The following is a 22,877-nucleotide window of genomic DNA, read 5'->3' on the forward strand; positions in this document are numbered from 1 at the left end:
AGAATCCTGTGATATATAATCATTTAATCTTGGCTTTTCTCGTTCAGCATAATTCCCCTACAGTTCATCCAAGTTGTTGCATATGTCAATAGTCACTTGCTTTTTATTGCTGAATAGTGTCCCATGATATGGATCTACCACACTTTGTTAACAACTCACTGATTGAAGGACATTTGGATTATTTCTAGTTTTTGCCTGTTACAGAGAAAGCTGGTGAACATTTTTGTACAGGTTTTTGTGTGAACATGGGTTTTCCTTTTTTGCAGTAAATGGTCAAGAGTACAATTGCTGGGTCATATGGTAATGCATGCTTAGTTTTATAAAAAAAAGACAAATTGTTTTCCAGAGTGGTTGAACTATTTTACATTCCTACTAGCAGTATATGAATGATTCATTTTCTCTGCATCCTCAGCAGCCTTTGGTGTTGTTACTTCTTTAAATTTTAGATATTTTTATGAGTGTGTCGTGATATATCATTGTGGGTTTAATGTGCATTTGACTCATGGCTAATAATGTTGAACATAAGTTTCCTGTGCTTATTTGCCTCCGTATAGCAAACAAGACGCTTTTCTTGTCATGTGTGCTTGTGCACGCACCCATTTTCTTTTTTACTTTCTTTCTATTTTGTTTGAAATAAGACTTTAATGTGCACAAAGAAAGTTCACGTTAGTGACAGAGAGAGGAAGGAGGGTGAGGAGGTCCCAGGAAGCCCAAGGAAACTGGAGTGTGGAGACAAAGGCCATGGGGCAGAGGAAGTGGCTGGGAGGGAAGGAGAGCAGAGGGGTGGGCCAGGCAGGGCCAGGCTGCATCGTTGCCTGGTGGGGGTCAGGGGCAGTGTGGAGGCAGGCTCTTACTTCATCACAGTGGTCTTCCTCTGGCCTCCGTTCTTCACTTCCTTCTGTTCTCTGAGCCCTGTTCACTTCCTGCCAGAGCCTAGAGCCTGGGGCCATCCCTGCCCTGCTCCTTTAGTCTTTCCAGGGGCTGAAGTACTGGGCCTGCGGCCAGCAGTGGGGCCAGCAGCACCTTCCAGCGGATATCTGGGGTAGTCTAGTCTGGGCAGCTAGGTCCTTGAGTCTGGTTGGGTGCGTGGCCTGGGGGCCCTCCCGGGTATGGTTGCTGAGAGGCGGTCCAACTTCATGCATGGCTGCTGCAGCCCTCCCCATTGGTCTGGAGTAATGTCCTGCAGCTGACCACCACCCCAGCGAGTGTCAGAAGAGTGGGACACAGGGAGCAAACATTATGGTCTTGTTTGGTGCTGGCCTTTTGCTATTGCTCCTGCCACGGTGGCAAGGTCTCAGAGCCCAGGTACTGCCTGAGGGATGATGGCCTCCTGAGGCTCAGGAGCCGGCTAAGCAAAGACAGCTGGGCCTTCTCTTGCCAGAGAGGGAGTAGTGTCTCTTGCTGGTCCAGCATCCGTGCAACAACCACAAGGCTGAGCTGGCTTTGAAGCTGCCTAGTCTGGGAGGTCAGAAAGAACTATGCAAGTACCAGCAGATTGTGGCGGTACTCTGACACCTTGCTTGGGGTGCAGCACAGCTGCTGGAGCTTCCCTGGCCACCCCTGGAAGTTCTCGACCAGCAGAAGGCAGAGACTGATGGCAATCAGGCTTGGGCAGCAGGTGGAGCCCCACGTCCAGGCTGACTCAGCACAGCGGCTCCATCAGGCCCAAGAGGTCCCTGGCTGGGCCGGGGCACACAGTGTCAGGAACTTAATGGATGTAGCTCGGGCTGATATCCAAGGCAGTCTCTGGGGGAGTGTCCTGCTGCTCACTTCAGCTCAGGCTACTGTTATTGTTTTTTAGTGGTTTTTTAAAAAATTTATTATTTTATTTTGAGAGAGAGAGAGAGCAGGGGAAGGGCAGAGAGTAAGAGAGAAACTCCCAAGCAGGGTCCACGCTGTCAGCACAGAGCCCAACGCAGGGCTTAATCTCACAGTTAATGAGATCATGATCTGAGCCAAGGTCAAGAGTCAGATGTTTGACTGACTGAGCCACCCAGGTGCCCCATGGCCACTGTCATTTTTTTTTTTCAACGTTTTTTATTTATTTTTGGGACAGAGAGACAGAGCATGAACAGGGGAGGGGCAGAGAGAGAGGGAGACACAGAATCGGAAACAGGCTCCAGGCTCCGAGCCATCAGCCCAGAGCCTGACGCGGGGCTCGAACTCACGGACCGCGAGATCGTGACCTGGCTGAAGTCGGACGCTTAACCGACTGCGCCACCCAGGCGCCCCATGTCATTTTTAAGCACTCTCCCACTGTGCCAACAGGGCCCCTGCAGGCCCAGAGCAGGGTTGCGGGCTCCCAGGATGTGAAATGCCTTCATGACCTCTTGCAGCAAAGGGGCACCACCAGTGCTTGTCTCCATCAGACTGATGGAAGAGCCCGTCCATGTCGAAATCCCATAGGAGGCCAAAGACTCCTGAAGAAGTTTCTGGAGACTGTGTCAGCAGCTGGAAGAGCCCCTGGAGCAGGAGCACCAGGTAGTCAGGGGTGTGCAGGTAGAGGCTGCACAGGAAGGAGAGCTGCTGGGCCGACGGGCAGTGAGGAACAGCCCTTCCAGGTGGCTGTGTGACTTCAGGTGTAAAAAATCCAGGATGCAACACAGGGGGGACAGATGGGTAGAAACAGTCTGTCCAGGATGTGCTGGTGGAATGACCTGCAGTGACGTGAAAAATCTCTCCACCAGCATCCTGTGCCCAAGTGTGGCAGGCACTTCATCTTCATCCAGACCAGGGAGTCAAGGTCTGGACAGTTGTGCAGAGGCAGCTCCTCTTGCCCTTGCTCCAGGGCCTGTTCCTCCTTCTCCTGCACTGAGTGATCTAAGCTATTGACGTAGGTCTGTGAGGCCACAGAGGTGAACTGGAACAAGGTGTGGGTGTCCACCACTGGAGCCAGAGTCTTTGGGCTTGGGACTGCCATGTTCGAGAACAGCTCCTCCAGTGAGGCCAGGCTTCCCTGGAGGTCTGAGTCCTGGGGTCTTACTCTAACTCTTCAGGCAGCTTGTGGGCCCATGTCCTCCAGCTCTGAGGCCCTCTGCCATGGCCACACACCTTTGGGCTGGAGCCCCCCTGCCAGCCTGTGGTACCCTCAGGTCCAGGAACTCTACAGGCAGTGGGTTTCAGTCATTGGGGAACATATCCTCAGCCGCCTGAACCTTGGGCTTCCATGACAACGTGGGAGTTGGAGCTGAGGTGGGACTGCAGCAACACTGGGCAGGGTAGAGGAGTCTCTGGTACAGAGGTGCTCGAAGCAGCTGCCCTTCAGGTTGGGAAACAGGATGGACATCACAGCAGCTGTCTGGACCCCTTCTCTCTGAGGAAGGGCTAGTGGTGTCTTCTGGGGCCTGGCCGTCTGCAGACAGCAGGACGTTTTTTCCTCCAGGGCCGCCAGGCCTCCCCATGGCCCCAGTGTTGCATATGGGCAGGTTGCGCCTGGGCAGGCAACAGCCGCCTACCACTTGGACACGGGCACACGGCCACATGCACACATTTTCTAACGATGCTTTTTCAAACCAGGATTTTATATTGATTATTAAGCAAAAAAATAGCCTTTATCTTTCTGTCTTAAAAAAGTAATCATCTTGGGGCACCTGGTGGCTCAGTCGGTTAAGCGTCCAACTCTTGATTTTGGCTCAGGTCATGATCTTGAGGTTCATGGGATCCAGCTTCACATGGCAGAACCTGCTTGGGATTCTCTCTCTCCCTCTTTCTACCCCTCCCTCAAGTGTGTGATCATTCTCTTTCTCTCTCTCTCTCAAATAAATAAAAATTTAAAAAGAATAACAAACACCTTTAAAAACAGCCACCTTGCCACAAAACAAATTTTGATAAATTTTTGAAAGATCGAAATCATACAAAGTATCATTTCCAATCAAAATGAAATAAAACTAGAAATCAACAGAAGGAAAGCTGAAAAATTCCACAGATGTGTGGGAATTAAACAATACAGTTGACCCTTGAATGACACAGGTTTGAACTACACAGGTCCACATATATGTAGATTTTTTTACATACAGCATTGTAAATATATTTTCCTTATGATTTTCTTAATAACCTTTTTTCTCTAGCTTACTGTGTTTTAAAAATACAGCATATAATACATATAACATACAAAATATATGTTAATTGACTATGTTATTAATAAGGCTTTCAGGCAACAGTAGGCTATTAGTAGTTAAGTTTTTTGAGGAGTCAAAAGTTATGTGCAGATTTCACTTGGGGGGGTCAGTTAGTGCCCCAGTGCTCACATTGTTCAAGGGTCAACTGCACTCCTAAAAAATCCATTGACCAAAGAGGAAATCACAAGAGAAATCAGAAAATATCTTGAGACAAATGAAAATGAAAACACAACATGTCAGACTTACGGAATGCAACAAAAGCAGTGCTAAGAGGAAAATGTGTGGCTATAACCGTTTACTTTAAAAAAAAAAAAAAAAGATTTCAATTCAGTAGCCTATTCTTACACCTTAAGAACTAGAAAAAGAAGAACTAACCCTAAGGCTACCACCAGGAAGGAAATAATAAAGGAAGATAGGGAAAATAAAAGATTATAAGAAAAAAAGGTATATAAAACAGAGAATAGGAAAGCAAGAGAGAAAAATCAATAAACCCAATACTTGGTTCTTTGAAAAGATCAATACTATTGACAAACCGTTAACTAGGTAGACTAAGAATAAAAGAAGACCTAATTAAAAGTAGAAATGAAAAAGGGAACATTACTAATGATTTTACAGAAATAAAAAGGATTATCAGAGAGTACTATGAGCAATCATATACCAACAAATGAGATAATCTAGAAGAAATTGACGTATTTCTTGAAACATACAAATTACCTGAAGTTACTCAAGATGAAATAGAAATTCTCAACAGATGTATAGTAAGAGTCAACCAGTGATCAAAAACCCAATTAAAAGAAACAAACACAAACAACAAAAAACATGACCTGATGGTTTCCCTGGTGAATTCTACCAAACATTTAAAAAAGAATTAATACCAGTCACTCTCAAACTCTTCCAGAAAATTGAAGAAGAAAGAACACTTCCAAACTCAATATTCTATGAGGCCAGCCTTACCATGATACCAAAACCAGACAAAGACACTACCAGAAAAGAAAACTACACGTATAAATATTGATGTAAAAATCCTCACCAAAATACTAGCAAACCAAATTCAGCAAATTAAAGGATTTATGTGTTGTAACCAAGCGGCCTTTATTCCTGGAGTGCCAAGATAGTTCAACACTTGAAAATCAATCAACGTACTATACTACATCAACAAAATGAAGAGAAAAACAGCATGATCATCTCAATCGATTCTGAAAAAGCATTTGACAAAATTCCATACCCTTTCATGATGAAAACACTCAACAAACTAGGAATAGAAGGAAAAGACCTCAACATAACAAAAGCCATTTATGAAAAACTCACAGCAAACATCATACCCAGTTACGAAAGACTGAAAGTTTTTCCTCTAAGATCAGGAATAAGTCAAGGATGTCTGCTTTTGCCACTTCTATTTAACATAATAAGGAAAGTCCTAGTGTGAGCAACTAGGCAAGAAAAGAAAAGGCATCTAAATTGGAAAGGAATAAAATTAGCTTTGTTTATGGATTACGTGATCTTGTATATAGAAAACCCTAAGGATTAAAAAAAAAAAAAAAAACACAACATTGTCAGAGGTAATAAATGAAATTGAAATTGAAATAAATGAACTGAAAAAAGTTGCAGGAAACAATGTCAACATACACAAAAATTAGTTGCTTATCTATATACTGACAATGAACAATCTGAAAAGGAAAATTAAGAGAAATAATTCTATTTACAATGGTATAAAAAATACTAAAATACTTAGAAATTTAACTAAGGAGGCAAAAGACTTGTATGTTGAAAACTATAAAACATTACTGAAAGAAATTTAAGAAGACACAAATAAATGGAAAGACATCCCCTGATCATGGATTAGAAGATTAATATTGTTAAGATATCAGTACTACCCAAAGCAATGATTTGGTATATCCCTGTCAAATTTCCAATGAGTTTTTTTCAGAAACAGAAAAAACTAAAATTCATATGGAACCTTGAAACAGTCTTGGAAAATTACAAATCTGGACAACTCATGCTTCCTGATTTCAAAACTTGTCAAACCACTGCAGTACTAACATAAAGATGGACATATAGGGGCTCCTGGATGACTCAGTGCTTTAAGCGGCTGACTCTTGATTTCAGCTCAGGTCATAATCTCAAGGTTCTCACTGAGAGCCTCTCTCTCTCTCTCTGAGAGCGATCTCTCTCTCTCTCTCCCCCTCCCCCCCCCAAATAAATAAATAAACCTAAAACAAAAACATATGGACATACAGACCAATAGAATATAATGGGCAGCCCAGAAATAATCCTCATATACATGGCCAAATGATTTTTGACAAGATTATCAAGAGTATTTAATGGGGAAAAGATAGTCTTTTCAACAAATGGTTCTGGGGAAACTGAATATCTAAATGTTAAAGAATAAAACCTTAGCTAACATTATATGCAAAAATTAACTCAAAATGAGTTAACTAATGGGGTACTTGGGTGGCTCAGTCAGTTAAGCATCCAACTTGGCTCAGGTCATGATCTCGTGGTCCATGAGTTCGCGCCCCATATCTGGCTCTGTACTGACATCTCAGAGCCTGGAGCCTGCATCGGATTCTGTGTCTCCCTCTCTCTCTGCCCCTTCCCCGCTCATGCTGTGTCTCTCTCTGTCTCAAAAATAAACACTAAAAATAAAAATTTTTTAAATGAATTAACTACGCATAAAACCTAACGCTTTAAAACTCAGAGGAATACATAGGAGAAAAGTTTTGTGAAATTGGATTTGACAGTGATTTTTTGGAGTAAAAAAATGTAAATTGGACTACCTCATAATCAAAGTCGACAGTGAAAAGGCAGTCTATGAAATGGGAGAAAATATTTGCAAAATTATATGTCTGAAAGGATTGATAACCAGAATATATAAAGAATACTTAGAACACAACAACAAAGAAGCAGACACCCCAATTCAAAAATAAGCAAAGACTTAAAAGATATGTCTCCAAAGAAGAGATACAAATGGCCAATAAACACATGAAAAAATGCTCAACATAACTAATCATTAGAGAAAATGAAAATCAAAACCACAATGAATCACCACTTCACATCCATTAGGATGGCTATTATAAGAAATAAATAAAGAAATAAATAACAAGAATGTGGAGAATTCCCTTATGCACTGTTGGTGAGAATGTAAAATGGTGTAGTCACTATTGAAAACAATATGGCGAATTCATAAAAAAGTAAATATTGAATTACCGTGTGATCCAACCGTTCCACTTCTGGGTATATATCTAAAAGAACTGAGAGCAGTGACTCAAAGAGATATTTGTATACCCATATTCATAACAGTATTAATCACAGTAGCTAAAAGATGGAAACAACCCAGGTGTCCATCAATGGATGAATGGGTAAACATAATGTGCTATATGTATACAGTGGAATATAATTCAGCCCTAAAAAAAGAAAGAAATTCTGAAACATACTACTACATGGAGGAATCTTGAAGACCTTATAGTAAGTGAAATAAGCAGTCATAATAGGCTAATTACTATATGGTTCCATTTATATGAGAATACTATTTGTCAAATTCATAGACACAGAGAATAGAATGGTGGTTGCCAGGGTCTGTCGGGGAGGGGAAATGGGAGGTTATTTCATGGGCTCAGAGTTTCAGTTTGAGAAGATAAAAATTCCCAGAGATGCGGGGCGCCTGGGTGGCTCAGTTGGTTGGGCGGCCGACTTTGGCTCGGGTCATGATCTCGCACTCCGTGAGTTCGAGCCCCGCATCGGGCTCTGTGCTGACAGCTCAGAGCCTGGAGCCTGTTTCCGATTCTGTGTCTCCCTCTCTCTCTGCCCCTCCCCACTCGCACTCTGTCTCCCTCTGTCTCAAAAATAAGTAAACATTAAAAAAATTAAAAAAAAAAAAATTCCCAGAGATGGGTGGTGATGATTTCCCAAACACTGAAAATATTCTTTTTTAAAAAAAATTTTTTTAATTTATTTTTGAGACAGAGACAGAGCATGAGCAGGGGAGGGGCAGAGAGAGGGGGAGACACAGAATCTGAAGCGGGCTCCAGGCTCTGAGCTGTCAGCACAGAGCCCGAGGCGGGGCTCCAACTCATGGAGCATGAGATCATGACCTGAGCTGAAGTTGGACACTCAACCGACTCAGCCACCCAGGTGCCCCCCCCTTTTTTTTTAATTGTTTTTAATGTTATTTATTTATTTTAGGAGAAAGAGAGACAGCATGAGCGGGGGAGGAGCAGAGAGAGGGAGACAGAATCCGAAGCAGGCTCCAGGCTCTGAGCTGTCAGCACAGAGCCCGATGCGGGGCTCGAACTCATGAACTGTGAGATCATGACCTGAGCCAAAGTTGGATGCTTAACCGACTGAGCCACCCAGGCACCCCAAACACTGCAAATATTCTTAACTCCACTGAACTGTAAGCTTAGAAATGGTTAAAATGGTAAATTTTATGATATGTATTTTACTTCAATAAAAGAAAAAAAATTTGAAATCATCTTAGTAGAAAAGATATGGAATGCTTTAACTTCTGATATGCATAATTTTCTGACTATAATATAAAAATAATTTTAATATGAATTTGACTTTTTAGCAGAGTAAAATAAACATTTAGTAATATTCTCCCCCACATGTTAATTGACCTTTGTAGTCAGAAAACACCTAAATGTCTGTTACTGGGAAGTAGTATAATTAGCCATTGCATATCCAAGGAGTTGCTCAAAAGTACGGGCTCCGGAACCATACCAACTGGATTCTTAGCCAAACTCCACTGCCCACTACATCTATAATTGTGGGCAAGGTACTTAACTATTGCTGCTTGCCTCAGTTTAGTCTTCTTTAACGTGAGGTTAAGGATAGTGTGTACCTTACTGATTTGTTACAAGAATTAAATGAATTAATACATAAAAAACATTTAGAACAAAGTCTGGCATATATTATTACTATTACACTACAATTACTACTACTACCATGTTATCATTCTTATTATTTAGTAGCAGTTAAAAAAGGAGGCCACAGGATCTGTCCATATTGACATGAGAAGTATCCACAATATATATTAGTAATAGTGGGTTACTGAATAATACGTATAATTTGTATGGTAGCTTTTATTCCTGCTGTTGGAATATGTTGTGTTGAGTACATATCAGAAAAAAATAGTTCCATCTTGAAAAAAAATCACATTCTTTTGTCAGTATTGTTATTACATTGTATTTGTAATGTTTAGAAAATAGCTTTTAGGAAAAAAATCAAAGACTTTGAAAAAATAATTCATGTACCATGTAGAATTTCATTTAAAAGTAGAAATTTTACAGTGCGATAGTATCTTCAAGATAAAGTTGTGGTGTGAATTTAAAAGCACTAGACAGAGGACTTATTTCTTCTATAGATTGCTTATTTATAGAGACAGTAAAATTGTAGTTTTCTTTTTTTTTAAGTGTTTATTTAAATTCCAATTAGTAGGGGCACCTGGGTAGCTCAGTCGGTTGAATGTCCAACTCTTGATTTCGGTTCAGGCCATGATCTCAGAGTCGTGAGATCGAGCCCACCATTGGGCTCCTCACTGAGCATGGGGCCGGCTTAAGAGTCTCTCCCTCTGCCCCTCTCCTCCACTCACATACTCTTTCTCTCTGAAATAAAAGATAAAAATAAAAAATTCTGGTCCGTTAACATACAGTGTAATATTAGTTTCAGGTGCACAGTACAGTGAGTCAACACTTCCTGATCACCCAGTGATCATCACAGGTGCACTCCTTAATTCCCATCACCTATTTAACTTATACCCCTCCACCTCTCCTCTTGTAACCATCAGTTTGATCCCTATAATTAAGAGTCTGTTCCTTGGTTTCCTCTTTTTTTCTCCCTTTGCTCATTTGTTTCGTTTCTTAAATTCCACATATAAGTGAAATCATATGGTATTTGTCTTTCTCTGACTGACTTATTTCACTTAGCAGCTATCTCTAGCTCTATACACGGTGTTGCAAATGGCAAGATTGTGTTCTTTTTATGGCTGAGTTGTATTCTGGTGTGTGTGTGTGTGTGTGTGTGTGTGTGTGTGTGTGTATACACCACATCTTTTTAAAAACTTTTTTTACTGTTTCTTTTTGAGAAATAGAAAGTGTGAGTGGGGGAGGGGGAGAGAGAGAGTGAGACACAGAATTCAAAGCAGGCTCCAGGCTCTGAGCTGTCAGCACAGAGCCTGACAAGGGGCTCAAACTCATGAACCATGAGATCATGACCTGAGCTGACGTTGGATGAGTCGACTGAGCCACCGAGGCACTCCCTGCCCCCCACCCCGACATCTTCTTTATACATTCTTCAATCAGTGACACTTGGGCTGTTTCCATAATTTGGCTATTCTAGATACTGCTGTTATAAACATTGAGGTGCATGTATCCCTTTGAATTAGTATTTTTGTATTCTTTGGGTAAATACCTAGTAATGTGATTGCTGGATTGCAGAGTGGTGGTATTTTTAACTTTTTGAGGAACTGCCGTACTGTTTTCTAGAGTGGCTGCACTAGTTTGCATTTCGGCTAACAGTGCAAGAGAGTTCCTTTTTCTCCACATCCTGGCCAACACCTGTTGTTTCTTCTGGTGTTGATTTTAGCCATTCTGACAGGTGTGAGGTGATACCTCATTATAGTATTTCCCTAATGATGAGTGATGTTGTGCATCCTTTCATGTGTCTGTTGGTTATCTGTATGTTTTTTTTGAAAAGATGTCTGTTTATGTCTTCTGCCCATTTTTAAATTGAATTGTTTGGTTTTAGGGTATTGTTTTAGAAGTTCTTTACATATTTTAGATACTAACCCTTTATCAGATATGGCATATCTTCTCCCATTCCATAAGGAGAACAAATATTGTTACAATGTCGATTCTACAATCTACACATTTAATGCTATCCCTATCAAAATACCAATAGCATTTTTCACAGAATCTAGCACAAACAATTTTAAAATTTGTATGGAACCACAAAAGACCCCGAATAGCCAAAGCAGCCTTGAAAAAGAAAAGCAAAGCCAGAGGCATCACAATTCCAGACTTCAAGTTATATTACAAAGCTGTAGTGATCAATATAGTATGGTACTGGCACAAACATAGACACATAGGTCAATGGAACAGAATAGAAAACCCAGAAATGAACCCACAAATATATGTTCAATCTTTTACAAAGCAGGAAGGAATATCCAATGAAAAAGACAGTCTCCTCAACAAGTGGTGTTGGAAAAACTAGATAGCAACATGCAAAAGACTGAAACTGGACCACTTTCTTAAACCCTACACGAAGGTAAATTCAAAAGGGATTAAAGACCTAACTGTGAGACATGAAATCATAACTCTCCTAGAAGAGAGCATAGTAATTCTTTGACATCAGCCTTAGCAACTTCTTTTTAGGTAAGTCTCCTGAGGCAAGGGAGACAAAAACAAAAATAAACTATTGGGACTTTATCAAAATAAAAAGCTTCTGCACAGTGAAAGAAACAATCAGCAAACTAAAAGGTAACCCATAGAATGTGAAATTGCAATTTTCAGTTGTATCTTTAAGTAAAATGTGTTCTCTTTTTCTTAGCCATTTAGTATTGATTAGTGTAACTTCTGTTTCCTACATTAAATAACTGTATTACTCATATGGTTTGGCAAATTTATTACTAATTTTTTTTCTTGTGTCAGTTATGTCACTGCTTCCTAAATATACTTCTATGTTTCTATGGTTTTGGATCATATTTACATTGTAAAGGGGAAATAACATAGAAATCTCCTCTCTCATCACATTTTGTGATTGAACAAAGCTTTTAATCCATAGAATAGGCAAGTCAATCTCCTCCCATTTCTTTCTCTTATATAACAAATTTTATAAAACATGTTTTAACTTTTTAAGTGAACTCTACCCCCAACATGGGGCTTGAACTCATGACCCCAAAATCAAGAGTTGCATGCTCTACTGATTGAGCCAGCTAGGTGCCCCTCATCTTTTTTTTTTTTAATGGAGAACACTCTATGACATGTATGTGAAAACCCAATAGAGAAGTTCCTTTATAGGTTTTTAACATTTTTAAAAATAAGCTCTATTCCCAATGTGGGGCTTGATCTCACCACCCCAGATCCAGAGTCACATGCTCTACCGACTAAGCCAACCAGCCACCTCTCTCATATAACATTTACAAGAGAAGAAAATTGGTTTTTCCCTTAACTATCTGATTAAAATTTGAACCCTACCCATGAGGGTTAGGGTGATTCTTAGTGGCATATTGTGACAGGTTCTTCATTGTTGACTACTATTATCTATCTTCAGGGACTGATAATTCATCTAGGTTTGTAGAAACACAATTTGAAATGGCGGGGAAGTGGAACATGAGTTTGTGACTGCAAAAGACTGATGGTTATGTGAGAAATGACAGTTTCAGAGATTTTGTGAATGCATTTTCTGGGAAGTATGGTATTAAGAGAGTGGGAAAGAAACCAGCCATGTGAAGGTCAAATGCCAAAAGTCTTTAATAGAAATGTTTGCAGGGAAGGCGGTTAAGATGGCAGAGAAGAATGAAGACCCTGAACTTGTCTCATCTCTGAAACACAGCTAGATTAGTACCAAACCAATTTGAACACCTAGGAGATTGTTCTGAGGATTAACACAACAATCTGCATAACTTTAGCCACAGAACTCAGTGGCTACACAGTGCAGAGAGGTGAACTGGGGGAGAGAAAAGCTGCAGAGGCTGGGGAGCTGTTTTTGTGGAGAGAAGACAGAGAAAGAAAGGAGAAGAGTACAGCACATTGGGATCATGCAAGAAAAGCACTCTCCCGAAAGTAGCTGGAGAGAAGGAGAGAACGTGAAAACACTTGCAGGGGACTGAACCAGAAATTTGTTCCCCAAAACCATTGACAGGAGGAAAGGAGAGGGTTTCAATACCACCAGAATTCTATAAACAGTGGAGCACAGAATCTTAAGTTTTGGAGGTCAGTGCCTGGCAGTGCTCTGGTGAGGAAGCAAGGCAAATCCCCAGAAACAGGCAGTGTGGCCTGAAGGGTCCATGTGCCACATGAGGAGAAGCAGTTCTCCTGCTCAGAGTGCATTTGGTAGAGGCCATATGGCCTCCCCACAGGCAAAGGTCCCAGCAGACCCCAGAGAGCAGCCATTTTTGCTGACACTGGAACAAAGATGCCAGGATGAGGTAAAGCCTGGCACCAGCTGCGTGATGTGGTTTGCCGTAAACTCTGAACCTGTGCTCCCATGTGATTGTACAGAAGTTTTCTGGGGGAAACTGGCACATGGCCACTGCTCAGTGATACCCTCCCACAGAGAGTCAGTGCAGGTCCAAGCTGCAGGAGTCTCTGAACTGTGGTGTTTTGAAACACAACCCCATCTGAGTGAAAACTCTGGAGGGAGGTGCCACCTGACAGGCAGACAACTTGGACATGGATAAAATAGAAGCAGGGAATGGATGGAGGCCTGAAACAAAGGAGGGGTGTTTGATCCTGAGTCGGTAAGAGCCTGAAGTTTCTGTGCCAGAGACTAGGGAGTTGGGTGAAGTCATCTCTGCCTCTCCCACACACAGGCATGCATGCACCATGGCCACACAACACTGATCCACCCAGTAAGCTATGCAGCACCACCTAGTGGAGCATGGAGCCTTCACACTAAGCCCTGCCCAACTGCACCCTCCAAGCACATCCCCTAGAAGATCGGTACAGGTCATGTCACCTGCTTAGTATACAGACTATAGAAGGCTTCATAGTTTCAGTCGTAGGGGAAACGGGTTGTAACTTCATTTGGGTTTCGTTCTGTTTGCTGGTTCAATTGTCTTGTTCGTTTTCTTTGCTTCTGTTTTTGCTTAAATATTAGTTTTCTTTTTTCTTCTTTTTTCCTCATTCTTGGATACAGAAAGATAAATTTTTTTTTACATTACTTTTTAAATTTTTTACTCTACTTCATTTTCTTTATTTCGTTCTATTTTATTATAAGTATTTTAATTTTTAATTTTTTTCTTTTTTTCATTTCTTTTCCATTTTTCTCTATCAAGCTTTTTCAGTAAGCAGACCAAAGCACACCTATGATCTAGCTTCCTTTATTTGATTTTTTTTTGTTTTTAATTTTTTAATTTAATTTTTTTTTATTAATTTTTTTTCTTCCTCTAAAATGGCAAAATGAAGGAATTCACCCCAAAAGAAAGAACAGGAAGAAATGACAGCCAGGGGCTTAACACAGATATAAGCAAGATGTCTGAATTAGAATTTAGAACCACGATAATAAGAATACTAGCTGGAGTTTAAAAAAGCATAGAATCCCTTTCTGTGTAAATAAAAGAAATAAAATCTAGTCAGGATGAAATTAAAAATGCTGTAACCGAGATGCAATCTTAAATGGATGCAACGATGGCAAGAATGGATGAAGCACAGCAAGGAATCAGTGATTTAGAAGATCAGATTTATAGACAATAATGAAGCAGAAAAAAAGGGGGAAACAAAGGCAAAAGATCATGATTATAAGACTTAGAGAACTCAGTGACTTATTAAAAAGGAATAACACTGAATCATAGGTGTCCCAGAAGATGAAGAGAGAGAAAAAGGGGCAGAATCTGGTTTATGTGTGAGCAAATTATAGCAGAAAACTTTCCTAAGCTGGGAAGGACATAGACCTCAAAGTCCAAGAAGTACAGAGAGCTCCCATTAGATTCAACCAAAACTGACCATCACTAAGGCATCTCATAGTCAAATTCACAAACTACACAGACAAGGAAAGAATTGTGAAAGCAGCAAGGGGAAAAAGTCAACCTATAAGGGAAGACAGATCATGTTTGCAGCAGACCTATCCACAAAAACTTGGCAGGCCAGAAAGGAGTGGCAGGATATATTCAATGTGCTGAATCGGAAAAATATGCAGCCAAGAATTTTTTATCCAGCCAGACTGTCATTCAAAAATAGGAGAGATAAAGAGTTTCCCACAAATAAAAACTAAAGTTCATGACTGCTAAACCAGCCTTGCAAGAAATTTTAATGGGGACTCTTTGAGTGGAGAAAAGACAAAAAACAAAAAAGACCAAAAGCAACAAAGACTATAAAGGACCAGAGAACATCGTCAGAAACCCCAACACTACAGGCAACACAATGGCACTAAATTCATATCTTTCAGTACACACTGTAAATGTCAATGGACTAAACACTCCAATCAAAAGACAGAGTATCAGAATGGATAAGAAAACAAGACCCATCTATATTCTGCTTACAAGATACTCATTTTAGACCCAAAGACACTGACAGATTGAAAGTAAAGGGGTGGAAAACCATCTATCATGCTAATGGTCATCAAAAGAAAGCTGGAATAGGCGTATCTAGGAATAAACCTAACCAAAGAGGTGAAAAATGTATACACTGAAAACTATAGAAAACTTATAAAATAAATTGAAGAAGACACAAAAAAATGGAAAAACATTCCATGCTCCTGGATTGGAAGAACAAATATTGTTAAAATGTCTATACTACCCAAAGCAATCTACATATTCAATGTAATCCTTATCAAAATAACACCATCATTCTTCACAGAGCTAGAACACACAATCCTAAAAATTTGTATGGAACCAGAAAAGACCCCAAATAGCCAAAGCAATCCTGAAAAAGAAAACCAAACAAAACTGTAGTCATCAAGACAGTATGGTACTGGCACAACAACAGACATATACGTCAATGGAACAGAATAGAGAACCCAGAAATGGACCCACAACCGTATAGCCAACTAATCTTTGACAAAGCAGGAAAGAATATCCAATGGAAAAAAGACAGTCTCTTCAGCAAATGGTATTAGGAAAACTGGGCAGCGACAAGCAGAAGAATGAACCTGGACCACTTTCTTACACCAAACACAAAAATAAACTCAAAATGGATGAAAGACCTAAACATAAGACAGGAAGCCATCAAAATCCTAGAGGAGAGGGGCGCCTGGGTGGCTCAGTTAATCATCTGACTTTGGCTCAGGTCATGATCTCACCATTTGTGGGTTTGAGCCCTGTGTAGGGCTCTATGCTGACAGCTCAGAGCCTGGAGCCTGCTTTGGATTCTATATCTCCCTCAGTGTCTGCTCTCCTTCCCTGCTCACACTCTCTCTCTCAAAAATAAACATTAAAAAAAATTTTTTTTTAATCCTGAGGAGAAAACATGCAACAACCTCTTTGACCTGGGCCACAGCAACTTCTTACTTGACATGTCTCCAAAAGCAAGGGAAACAAAAGCAAAAATGAACTATTGGGACCTCATTAAGATAAAAACTTCCTGCATAGCAAAGGAAACAAATCAACAAAACTAAAAGGCAACCGACAGAATTGGAGAAGATATTTGCAAATGACATATCAGTTAAAGGATCAGTATCCAAAATCTGTGAAGAACTTATCAAACTCAACATCCAAAAAACTTATCAAACTCAGCATCCAAAAAACATTAATCCAGTGAAGAAATGGTCAAAAGACATGAATAGACACTTCAAAGAAGACATCCAGATTGCTAACAGACACATGAAAAGATGCTCAACATCACTCATCATCAAGGAAATACAAATCAAAATCACAATGAGGGGGCGCTATGGTGGCTCAGTTGGTTAAGCATCTGACTTTGGCTCAGGTCATGATCTCCTGGTTCGTGGATTCAAGCCCCGTGTCAGGGTCTGTGCTGACAGCTCAGAGCCTGGCGCCTGCTTTGGAATCTGTGTCTTCCTCTCTCTCTGCCCCTCCCCGCTCATGTGCGCGCGCTCTCTCTCTCTCTCTCTCTCTCTCTCTCTCTCAAAAATAAACAAACGTTTTTAAAAATTAAATAAATAAAGCCACAATGAGATACCACTCACACTTGTCAGAATGGCTAAAATTAACAACTTCAGAAACAACAAATGTTGGCAAGGATGCAGAGAAAGAACCACCCTTTTGCACTGCTGGTGGGAATGCAAACTGATGTAGCCACTCTGGGAAATAGTATGGAGGTTCCTCAAAAAGTTAAAAATAGAACTACCCTATGACCCAGCAATTGCACTACTAGGTGTCTATCCAAAGCATACAAAAATGCTGATTCAAAGGGGCACGTGCACCCCAGTGTTTGTAGCAGCACTATTAACCATAGCCAAAGTATGGAAAGAGCCAAAATGTCCATCAACTGATGAATGGATAAAGAAGTGGTGTATATTTATACACGATGGAATATTACTCGACAATCAAGAAGAATGAAATCTTGCCATTTGCAACAACGTGGGTGGAACTAGATTATATTATGCTAAGAGAAATAAGTCAGAGAAAGACAAATATATGATTTCACTCATGTAATTTAAGAAACAAAACAGATGAACATAAGGGAAGGAAGACAAAACTATTATGAAAACACAGATAAACTATAAGAGACTCTTAAATACAGAGAACAAACTGAGCATTGCTAGCGCAGTGTTGGGTGGGGGGGAAGGGCTACAGGGGTGAGGGGCATTAAGGAGGATATCACATTGTTGGGATGAGCGCTGGGTGTTATATGTAAGTGATGAATCACTAAATTCTACTCCTAAAATTATTATTACACTATATGTTAACTAATTTGGATTTAAATTTTTAAAAATAATAAATGAATGAATGAATGAAATGTTTGCAACTGTTGCATTTAAGTTTTAGGTCAGTTTTTTATAGAAACATTTTATTTCCTTATAAAGTATTGAGAATCAATTACATGATGTTTTGGTATGGCAAAAGGAAGACAGTGTTTTCTTTTTCTGTTTTAAAATTCTTGATTTTCAAACCCTTAATTTTAGACAAAAAGCTGAGAAGTGGTATGTCACAGTTATACTGAATGCATTTTGAAGGCAATGGATAGATTTTTGATAATGAAGTAATATTGTTTTCATAAGGAGAAATCCAGCTTACTTCATAATTTAGGTAATAAGTATATTGATTTTGGAACCAGGATAAACCCTCAGCCTTTGATCAGTCTGCCACTGATATCTTCTCCAAAAATAGGTTTTAAAAAACAACCACAGGGTCACCTAGGTGGCTTGGCTGGTTAAGTGTCTGACTCTTGACTTCAGCTCAGGACATGATCTCATGGTTCATGTGATCTAGCCCCAGGTCTGGTTCTGCACTGACAACATGGAGCCTGCTTGAATTCTCTCTTTCTAAATAAATAAACTTAAACATTTTTAAAAACTATAACTACAGAGATTTTTAGAAAATGGTTAGTAAAACCTAATAACCAGCTCAGCTACTGTGAATTAAACCATTTTGATCTTTGAGAAATAGTTTACTTAATGCTAGTGTCTAACTACTATTCTTTAAAACCATTTTCTTGGGGTGCCTGGGTGGCTTAGTCAGTTAAGTGCTTGACACTTGGTTTTGGCTCAGGTCATGATCTCATGATTCATGAGTTCAAGCCCCACATCAGGCTCCATGCTGATGGTGTGGAGCCTGCTTGGGATTCTCTCTCTCTCCCTCTCTCTCTGCCCCTCCCCTGCTCACTCTCTCATTCTCTCTCAAAATAAATAAATAAATTTAAAAAAATTAAAAATAAACCATTTTCTTTAAAAAGTAAATAAGGGGTGCCTGGGTAACTAAGACAGTTAAGCATCCGATTCCTGATATTGGCTCAGGTCATGATCTCTTAGTCATGGGATGAAGCCCCATGTCGGGCCCATGCTGAATCAAAATAAATAAGATTTTTTTTGAAAGCAAATAAGAATGAATCAGTTTAAGTGTTGAATGTCAGACAAGTGATACTCTGTTTTACAAGAATTACAAATTGTTTATAATGGACATATATTGATAAAAATGGACATTACAAGAAAGATTTCATAGTAGCTTTAAAAAAAAACCTTTTGATAAGAAAAAAGCCATTTTTTAAATAACACATTGCCTACTTTTATAGGACTGACTGCTGATGCTAGAGTGGTAATAAACAGAGCCCGTGTGGAGTGTCAGAGTCATAAGCTTACAGTTGAGGATCCAGTAACTGTAGAATATATAACTCGCTTCATAGCAACCTTGAAGCAGGTAAGCCAGTATTCCGACAGATTTCTTCAGGCTTTCTTCTTTTGCATCATTATGGTTCCTGTCATGGGAATACTATAAGCACTCCAGTCATTTAATCCATTAAATCTACTAAACTCCTTATTCCTCCTCACATTTACTTCATTTAATCCATTAAATCTACTAAACTCCTTATTCCTTCTCACATTTACTTCATATTCACACTCTTATTCCAGTGGACTGGATTGATTTGATCGTTAGAAACCTCAGTCACTATCAATTCTGGGAATTCTATTAAAATTTAAAAGAGCAATAAATCTCATATTTTAAGAGGATTTCTGTACTTCTCGTGATACAGTAACGAAAACCTTTTTTTTTCTTTTAAGTTTACTAAAGAAATACCCATGATTCTTTCACCTGCAAACCTAAACAAAACTGATCATGTTTGAATTTGACTTCTGAATCCATACATAGATACACAGGTTGACATTACATATAATCATGATGTATATAAGTATTCTCTTACTCTCATTTTATGTGCCCTTTATGTATGCCAGCATAGTCCTTATGCATACTTACCATTCTTACTAACTGTGTAATACTGTTTCCAGTTGCTCACTGGAAATTATTTAGATTGTTTCCAGTTTCTTTCCCTTTCTCATTCCCTTTCTCAATTTAGTACTTTAATAGAATTACTCTATCTTTGTCATAGCTTTTAGTTTTCTTTTTTGAATTATATTGTTAAATTAATTTTCAGTATGAGATTACTAGATTAGAGATTGTAATTGGTTTTAAGACTCTTGTTATATGTAGCTAAATTGCTTGGTAAAAAGATTGAACCAATTTTTATTGTGCAACCAGCAATGCATAAATGTATCCCTGAAGGATCATCAGCCTTGGGTTTCCATTTTTCTTTTATTTCGCAAATAAGTATAACATAGTACTGTAATAGTTGTTTTAATTTGTATTTTATAATTAGTAGTGAGGTTGATTTTTTTCCCACATGTTCATTTGCTATTTTCATTTCTTCTAGTGTAAACTATCTTTCCTTTTGACAGGCACTCTTGGTGGTTAAGAATGCGCCTCCAGGAGCACATTGGGGGTTTGAATCCTGGCTTTGCTACTTTCTAGTTAATGCCGTGAGCACACTATTTAGTCTGTTTTTTTGTAATTTTCTTCTTTATGGAATAAACATTACAATAATACCTAGTTCGTTGAGCTGCATTGTGAATTAAATGATTAATACATCTAAAGCATTTAGAATATTTTCTGGCATGGATTTTGTCATTGTCCATGTAGAGATTTCTTTATAGACTATATATTCTAGATACTAAACTTTTAGACTATATACTTATAAAAAATTACCCTATTTTGTTTTTTTTAATTCATGTCTCAAGGAAGTCCAACATTTTTATATTTTTCTACTTTATTTTGGCTTGATTTTCTCAGTCGTTAAAAAGGTACCCACTAAAAAACAAGATGTAGAGCATTGTATATACAAGGTTCCCAATTGTGGCTTTAGTTTTTCTTCTAGATATATAAAGGCTATACACAGAACATTTAATATACATTGTAAACCTGTAATAGTGGGGTTGCTACTGGGAAGGGGCCTGGGGCTGTGAGACAAAAGAGATCTTTTATATACTCCTTTTGTACTTTTAAATTATTTTAAACCTGTGCAAGTACTACTTTTTCATTAAAAAAAAAAACATGGTTGTTTAAGCAAATAAGAGGGTCTCTCCTCTGAGGTATATTTACAAAACATTTACTTTATACCTCTGTGTGAACTAGGAATATTAAGAAATACAGGAGAATAAAGACACAAACCCTGCTCATTAAGAGTTTATTTATATTTGTAGCACAACTATTTGCATTCAAAATTTGAAGTGGCTAATAAAAATACATAATAATAAAATGAAAAAAAGGTGTGGACTTGAGCTGTCAGGGCTGCCCTGTGCACGACTTCTAGGGGCACCAGTCTCAGAATTAGTGGGAATTCCACTCTCAGGAAGTTCCTGGCAGTAAAGTAAAAAGAAATACAATTGGTTTCCAATGCCCTGTTGTCTGGGAGGGGAAAAAAATGCTTTTTCTTCCAGAGAGATAAAGGTTTCCTTGTTTGGGAACTGAAAGAAATCTCTTAGTTGGGTTTTCTGTAGAGATAACTTAGTATAGAGTGAACAGAATACCCTTGATAATAGTATCAAGTAAAAGTACTGATTATAGTAGTGACAACTGTAGTATCTCTCAGAGTAAACCCCAAGGACTTCCTTCCAAAGCACAGCTCACTAAAATCAGCTTTACTAGGTGGGAACCAAAATGGTGTGACATATACAGTTCTCTGCTATATTAATAAGATTATAGTCTAGTTATGTTACCAAAAAGCATATAAAGCAATGAGAAAATAGTTTTAAGACCATATATAAGCACTCTTAATTGTTTAATTTTACATACTGTATGCATTAATTTCATTAAAATTTCATCATGGATTGAAGTTATTCCAGAAGAAGTCAGAAAGAGGATCTTAAAGAAATACAGAATACTATTAGAATTTCTTAGTTGGTAAGTAATAGTGCTGTTCTTTGTATGGCCTCATAGAAAAAGTAGTTGAAAACCACTTTATTTTTCAGAAATATACACAAAGCAATGGGCGAAGACCTTTTGGCATTTCTGCCTTAATTGTAGGTTTTGATGATGATGGCATCCCAAGATTATATCAGACTGATCCCTCTGGTACTTACCATGCTTGGAAGGTAAGTCATGAATTTGTTAATATAGTTTAGAAGTTAAGTAAATGTATTCACAGTAAAGTTTTATCGTTTTCAGGGACATGACAAAAATTATGTTGCATTAAAATATTTTTCTTAATTTTTTTAAGGTTTATTCATTTCTCAGAGAGAGAGCATGAGTGGGGGAGGGGCAGAGAGAGAGGGAGACACAGAATCTGAAACAGGCTCCAGGCTCTGAGCTGTCCGCACAGAGTCCGACTCTGGGCCTGAACTCACGGACCGCAAGATCATGACCTGAGCCGAAGTCGGACGCTTAACCAGGCGCCCCTTGTTGCATTAAAATACTGATGGTGGTACAAACTTTATGTAACCATTTAGCTAGTCAGCAACTACGGTGGTTTTTGATGGATAGAGAAACACTTTGTTTTATTAATCACAAGGTCTTTTCCTTTTGAAAAGATGTGACAAACCTAAGTATATGTAAATGGCCAAATAAGAGATATATCCAGTTGCTGTTAACACACAATTGAATGAGCATTTAAGCCCCATAGTGAAGTATTTAACGCATCCTTTATTTGAGACTTAGAGTACCCCAAACTATGAATCGGTTTGGGGTACAATTTATATGGCAGTACATTACAATTTTCTCCACATAATTCTTGGAATATAGTTTGTTTTCTGGATAAGTTGTCATTCCTGTTTCAGTACCTAAATACTAACTTTGCTTAATGGTACATTCAAATCTAATACAAAACTCCAGGGCCTAGGGAAACTAGTGACAGTTTCCAGAAATAAGTTTTTGTATATTCTCATATATAAATATAGAAGTACCCCATAAAATCTAAATAATTTTTTATATTATTAAAGTTTAAACACCCAAGCTTTAAATAATTTCGTTAGGGCGCCTGGGTGGCTCAGTCAGTTAAGCATCTGATTCTTGATTTTGGCTCAGGTCATGATCTCATGGTTCATGAGATAGATTCCCACATTGGGCTCTGCACTGACAGCAGGGAGCCTGCTTGGGATTCTTTTTCTCCCTCTCTGCCCCTCCCCTACTCACACACACTTGCACGCTCGCTCTCTCTC

General features: G+C 39.1%; 1 protein-coding gene and 1 pseudogene across 1 annotated transcript in view; one reads left to right on the forward strand and one right to left on the reverse strand.

Annotated features, from left to right (window-relative positions):
* PSMA8 (proteasome 20S subunit alpha 8) overlaps positions 1-22,877 on the forward strand; it is a 49,427-nt gene that overhangs the window by 14,955 nt on the left and 11,595 nt on the right. The window contains exons 3-4 of the mRNA XM_043558505.1: positions 18,965-19,089; positions 21,693-21,815. Of these exons, the coding sequence (XP_043414440.1) occupies positions 18,965-19,089; positions 21,693-21,815 (248 nt within the window). The remainder of the gene's footprint in view (positions 1-18,964; positions 19,090-21,692; positions 21,816-22,877) is intronic.
* Positions 966-13,362, reverse strand: LOC122470905 (annotated as a pseudogene).

Source organism: Prionailurus bengalensis, chromosome D3, assembly GCF_016509475.1.
Source record: "Prionailurus bengalensis isolate Pbe53 chromosome D3, Fcat_Pben_1.1_paternal_pri, whole genome shotgun sequence".
In the NCBI taxonomy this organism is placed as follows: Eukaryota; Metazoa; Chordata; class Mammalia; order Carnivora; family Felidae; genus Prionailurus; species Prionailurus bengalensis.